Source organism: Bicyclus anynana, chromosome 4 (genome assembly GCF_947172395.1).
Source record: "Bicyclus anynana chromosome 4, ilBicAnyn1.1, whole genome shotgun sequence".
Lineage (NCBI taxonomy): Eukaryota > Metazoa > Arthropoda > Insecta > Lepidoptera > Nymphalidae > Bicyclus > Bicyclus anynana.
In genome coordinates, this window is record NC_069086.1 from 5100766 (window position 1) to 5107690 (window position 6925).

Genomic DNA, 6925 nt, shown 5'->3' on the forward strand with positions numbered 1-6925 from the left:
TAGTACGGCATAACCTACTTTCACAAATCAATTTAACTACGGAATAAACCTACGACCCCTTCCAACCATTTTCAAATTACTACAAGCATTTCCGTTTCCGCCGTGTAGGCACATTCTACATATACATAGAATAGAAAGAGAGGGCAAAGGGATTTTTAATGAAGATTTGCCTTGTATGAGAGAGATAAAGGATAAATTTATGAATGAAATTTGTGGTTATATGATTTTAAAATTATGAATGAAATTCAAATTTCTCAAATGTGCTAAGCAGTTTCTATGAAGTAAGCTGTCTGTATCTTTTTAGCCGTTTGTGGCTGTCTGTATCTTTTTAGCCGTTTGTGGTGTCGGTTACTTGTGTATATCTGTGGTAATTTTCTTCTCAGGCTCAAAAAAGCTAAAGCTCAGAGCCAAAATCATAGACAATACACTGCCAAAATAAAACCAGTTTAAAAAAACTTCATCGTCAATTAGTTTTTGGTTTCTCGTAATATTTTTAGCAGTGTTGCCAGAAGGTTACTTTTGTAACCTTTTAGGTGATTTTTTGACTACATTGGTAACTTTTAGGTTACATTAATAAAAAGGTTACTTTTACGTGATATTTCGGAATTTTTAGAATTAACTTACAATTTCGTATATCTAAAACAGAACGGTCGTTAAATCAAGAAATGTGGACAAATGCTCAAGAACTCATCGATGTTTCTGTGTCAATCTCACTATAAATGAAGACGTTACAATTGACGTTGCGAAATAAGCAAGTTGCAGTCACATTGAATTTCTTAAAAAAATCAAGTATGAATTTAAGAAATTAACGTCTATTGTTTTTTAAATCCTTGCTCTTTAATTGTATTTTTCTTATCCCATAAGTAAAAGGCAAATAATCAGGGCCTTACTTAAGATGATTCTATTTACGAGTAAAATCTCCTTCGGTTTGTAGTAATTTAGTACTTGGCTAGTATTCGTAACAGACAGATATTAAAAAAAAAACAAAATTACTTTAGCCCCCAGAGGCTGAAATGGTGGTTTAGCCATGCTGTGGAACGCAAAAAGCAAGAGTAGTAGAAGTCAAAAGGTTACTTTTTACACAAAAAGGTTACTTTTTTTAATATTTCGGGTAACTTCTCATAAGATCCAACTGGCAACACTGATTTTTAGTTTGGTTTTTAATTTTTATTAGTTGTGTTTGTGTTACACTTTCAAAATTCAAATCTACTGAATAAATTAATGAGTGGTTAACAATAACTACGAATCTGTTTTAAATGAGTAAGGTTTGTAACACTTGTTTGCAACATTATTTAAGCCTGTACTCTTTAGCACAATCTTTAGTGTTTTAATCTTGTGTTTATGATTTTATTTCTTTTGATTTTTATCATAAATCATGACAAACATGCATTATTCATACACTGATAGATCGATTTATCACAGAACATAATAATTTAAAGATTTTTATAAAAAAAAGATTTTTTTTCTGAGAAAGTGGACTTAATACTGGCGAGAAAAAAAGCTGTTGTTTCATTACGTAAATGCACTGGTTCATACATTATAATTAATTAATTCACGATGTCTATCCCTATTTGTCTGATCTGGCTCATAAAATAATCTGTATTTTGTTTTCCCTAATCTGAAATTATCTTAATTAAAGGAGTGTGATGCTTCATATTATAACCAGGGGGATCGAAGGTATTGAACATAGTTGGGAAAAAATGTATTGGACGCTATGGAGACTTGTAAAATGAAAATTTGGTTATATTGTTGTGTCCTTGGTAAGGTTGGATGCTTCTGGGACTGCCCTCCAGCGGCATTTTGTACTAACAACTCGGTTCCCACCGAGTTACCTTTTAAAAATCCATATATACTCCTACATATTCATTATTGTAATTTATTTTGTATGCTCCAAATAGGTATATCATATTATCACAGCATTTCTACAATCAACACAATACAATAAACGCCTGCGCGCAACTTAAAAGTAATACATAACATACAAACGTAGACATACATATCTTTATGAAGCTTGCTTGGTAATCCGTTGTCCTATAGCTTTCCTTGCCAACCCCACACTACGGTCAAATGCTTGTATTTGCTTGCATACATTTTTTTTTGGATACTAATTATTTACTTTGAATTTAAATTAACTTTTAACTTACTTATTTGGAATATAATTTTTTTTTTTAAATTCTTTACAAGTTAGTCCTCAACTACATGTTCACCTAATGGTAAGTGATGATGCAATCTAAGATGGAAGCGGGCTGACTTGTTAGGACTAGGATGAAAATCCACAACCCTATCGGCTTTTACAACATTGTTAATGTCTTTGTCTGTAGGCTGGTAACTAGCCACGGCCTAAGAGTCCCACCAACCAGACCAAAGGTAAGTGTGTCCCAAGTTTAAGGGTCAGGACCCAAAAGGTTAAGTTAGAATTTCTAAACAAATTTATACTCATTTAACTTATTTTCAGGAAAGATACAAGGTTATGAATTAGGCAAAAAACCAAAATTACAAGATGAACCAATATGAGACAGAGAAACGTCTTTGCTGGGTGTACAGTTTGCTGGCAACACTGCTCGGCGTATCAGTAATATGTGTAGCCATACCTTACAATCATTGGCGAGAAACTTTAGATGTCTGCCCTGGCAGCTGGCTTGAGAACACCAACTGTGGCTGTATATTCTATGGTGTGAGCACATCCCAGTACTTCAATGGTGGTCGGGATCCATATTGCTTGTATGCAATCTTTGCACCCCTACCAATATTAGTGTATGCTCTGGTAATGGCAGTGTTTCATATGTACAGAGTGTGCATTAACAACATTGGGAAGTATGAGAGCGAAAAGTCTACTACTGTGGAGGAAATGTAAGTGATTTTTATTATTTTATGGAACTGTTATATTGTAAATTTGGAGTTATATAACATTCTCATATTATTTAATATTGTCTGATACTTTTAAAAATGGCCCACAAACATATTTGCATGCTAAAGTTTGATCCTCAACATGTCAAAGGTTGCCCATATAAAGGCAAGGGCTTCTATCACACCTATCTAGGGCTATCACACCTGATAGTCAACACAGATAGGCAGACCCTGTAGGCAGCAGACTACTCCATAGTCTCTTGTAATATAAAACTTTTTGAAATAGTGTACCTGTCTTTTAATCTTACAAATTACACATAAAAGTGATAAGACTCAATATTAATATTGTAAATATTGCTGCTAATTATGTATTTGCTTTGTGCTACAACAAGCATTGCAAGGACAAACTTGTAAGTTAAAACTTGGTGTGGCCAATAAATAATTCAATGCACAAAAATATGCATGTATTGAGCTTGACTAATATTTTTATTCTTTCTACAAATAGAAGTTTCTATACTTGTTTTATACAATCACTTATTACACTTGTTTTAGTGAAGGGGAGTCAATAATTGTAACATCCAGAGCTCGTGTGGCGGCCCAGAGCGACGCTGTGATATTCTGCTGGATACCAAACGCCTCTATAGCAGCTGTCTTTGCTCTCTACAACCTACTGCACGCTGCCATTATGACTGATGGCTTCCTCAAAACTTGCCACCAATATAGGGGATATCTAGTTAGGGTGAGTTAATGTCCTAACTGGGATTAATCATAATTTATGAACATATGTTTAAAAATTAATAGCTCTATAATAATATGACTTTAGGTTTTGAAAACAAGAGTTATAATGCGCGCGCCGAATGATGATCCGTAAGACGTTTCAACTGACAGTTGTATTAGTAATGCGAAACAATCTCATAACAGTCATAACATAAAGTCGATAATAACTTGACGACGTAACTTTTGCAGCACTGCTGACATCTAAATTAAGTCGATCATCGTGAAAAACGAAAAAGAAAAAAAGAAAAAGAAAAAAATTGTATTACTAATTTGTATGAAATAAATAAAGACTTTATTATTATTATATTATTATTATTATCATCGTGAAAAACATGATGTTTATATTTACAAAATGTATGTATGTAATAGATGACATTTGTGGGGACTTATCATTTGATGGCTGTGGCTATCCATAATACATAAATGTTCTTTATTTTTTTATTTTTATAATCTGTTTACTTGAAATGCAAATGTTAGGTCCATTGTATGACAGAAAAACTGAGCAGATCTTCTGTATGTATGTCTCTTGACTTGACAATATAGATATAATGAGAAATTGTAGATTGTGATTTTTAGAACTAACACTTCAAAAAGATTAGATGGATAAGAAGAATGATAAAAGTATTAGCCGGACTCCAACTGCAGCAACTATTAGGACAGGTATCCAAAGCTACTAAGTTCATCATTCTACCAAAATTGGGTAGGCAGATATCAACACGAGTGGTGAATTTGGGAAAAGATGCACGTTCAAGTTCACCACTCATGTTGTTTTTATCCATCTAGTCTTTTTGGAGTGTTCAGTTCTGAAAATTGCAAACGATGATTTCCCTTTATATATGAATTTAATTATATTGCAGAACAGTTCTGTAACAGGCTTTTAAAAATTTTCAGCAACTACGTGCAACAGGAGACCATGCAACCGCAATCCACTTCCGTCTGTCCTGCCAGTCGATTTTCGACTTTATGGACTATATCCAGAGGGATGCCCCAAACGTCCGTAGAGGCGATTTCATAAACTCTGGTATTGCACTTCAAATTGCATTGTTTACTAGCTGGTTTGCAGTGTTTCTGTGGATAGTTGTATCTGTTTACACATCCATGCGGGCATATAAGGAAAGAGAAGTTTTGACGTGCTGTGGTAACTAAATTCACAATTTTACAGTCTATATTTTATGGTATAGTATTAAGTACGGGTATTTATAGCAATGTGGACCAAGCGGAAGAATAATCCCAAAAACAAAATTTACCATGTATTTTAAAATCAATCAACAAAAATTGTGGCAACGTAGCTAAAAGACAGATGGCTCAAATTAGACAGTGCTGGTTTTAAATGAAAGTTTAGCAAATATATTTTTCATTGTACCTATACAAACAATGGAAACTGTATATTTGGTATATTGGTTAGGTGTTAATATTTGGATATGCCAATCTGAAATATCAGCATTTACCCATTTAATGGAAGGTCCATTCAAAGATGGCTGAAGTCATTTATTCCATTCCATTAACAATAATTCTAATATAATAATTTAATATGACATTTCTTTTACTTTCTAAAAATTAAAACTGGCAATTTTTACGCATAACTGTAAGATCAAAGTATATAATTATGAGAAGTTCTATAGTTTCTTTGTCTTTTTTTGCCTGTTTATCAGACAATAAACCTTGATTAATCCCACCAATGCAATATGAACTTTTTGTAATTGTATTTAAGACTTAATCACAATATTCAATTTATTAATGTTTATCACAATATTCTATTTATTAATTGTTGACATTAGAAAGCATTTCTAGTACCTATAATGAATTTTATAATTATAATAATTATTTAATTTTTGAAACTAATTTGTAAATCAATAGTTTCTGATTATTCTATAAAAAATATTTTTTTGACAGCAATGAAATTAATATTTATTTAAGGTTTTTTACCACATAGTTTATAGTAAAACTCAAGAGACTGCAGAACACGAAACAAAATTTAACAAATTGGACTCACAATATATCACATTATTTTTAAGGGTGTACCATACCTACTTGACTCTTTGAATTTCTTCTTTGAGCAATGTAGGTATAAATATCGCCAAATATCTAGGACGCTTTGAAATTCTGGTTTTAAATGAAAGTTTAGGAAATACAATTTTCATTGTATACAAAAACTGTATATTTGGATATGCCAATCTGAAATATCAGCATCTACCTAAGTCAACTTTGTAGCTGAACATACATTTCATTAACAATAATTTTAATATAATAATTTAATGACATTTCTTTCACTTTCTAAAAATTAAAACTGGCAATTTTTACGCATAACTGTAAGATCTAATATATAATTATGAGAAGGTCTATCTATAGTTTGTCTTTTTTCCTTTTTATCAGACAATAAGCCTTGATTAATCAAAGCTTTATCCCACCAATGCAATGTGAACTTTTTTGTAATTATATTTAAGACTTAATCACAATATTCAATTTATTAATATTTATCACAATATTCTATTTATTAATTTAGACTATTAAGAGCATTTCTAGTACCTTTAATGATTTTGATAATTATATTATTTACTTAATTTTTGAAACTAATATTTAAATCAATAGTTTCTGATTATTCTATAAAAATATTTTTTGACAGAAATGAAATTAATATTTATTTAAGGTTTTTTGCCACATAGTTTATAGTAAAACTAAAGAGACTGCAGAACACAATCACAATTAAACAGATTAGACTTACAAAGAAATCACACCATTTTTAAGGGTGTACCTACTTCACTCTCTGAATTTCTTCTTTGACCAATGTAGGTATAAATACCGTCAAACGTCTAGGATGCTTTGAACACGAGGCGAATGAATTTGTAACTCTTGAGGGTTCTGTTGTCAATTAATTAGACAAATTTGTCGCACTTGGCCGATTTTTATATTTCTAGTTACTGTAACACGAAGATTTTTTATATACTTCTACACTAGTATTATGTAGGTATTTTATAGAGTTAAGTAAATCCAAGTTAAGTTAGCATCACATACGACATTTTTTATCGTGAAAGTTATTTAATATAACTGAATGTTTTAGTTCATGTAACTAATACGAATTTGTGAACTTTTTGGAAAATACTTTATGATAGTTTTTAATAACAGATAAATTTATTTGTATTAGGTATACAATATTTTGTAGCCAATGTAACTGTGCCGTCCTTAATATTAAGAAATGAAATTATTCCAACTTATTTATGTTTTTATGTAACTTTAGTAAATAAAAGATAAAATTTTAAATTGTCTTTTATTCTACCTAGGTATTTTGTTAGTCTCAGTAAAA

At 31.2% G+C, this 6925-nt stretch overlaps 1 protein-coding gene across 3 annotated transcripts; it reads left to right on the top strand.

The window, feature by feature from the left end:
* The first annotated feature begins 1106 nt into the window (after positions 1-1106).
* On the top strand, positions 1107-6882 carry LOC112043143 (uncharacterized). Of its 3 annotated transcripts, none has more exons than XM_024078442.2 (5): positions 1154-1265; positions 2322-2367; positions 2456-2850; positions 3400-3586; positions 4516-6882. In XM_024078442.2, the coding sequence occupies exons 3-5, from the start codon at positions 2501-2503 to the stop codon at positions 4768-4770; spliced, it is 792 nt and encodes a 263-aa protein (XP_023934210.1). In that variant the 5' UTR covers positions 1154-1265; positions 2322-2367; positions 2456-2500; the 3' UTR covers positions 4771-6882. The 3 variants fall into 3 exon arrangements, with proteins under 3 accessions (XP_023934201.1, XP_023934210.1, XP_052737148.1); XM_052881188.1 differs by lacking the exon at positions 1154-1265 and adding an exon at positions 1306-1760; XM_024078433.2 differs by lacking the exon at positions 2322-2367 and having other exon boundaries at positions 1107-1265.
* The last annotated feature ends 43 nt before the right edge of the window (positions 6883-6925 follow it).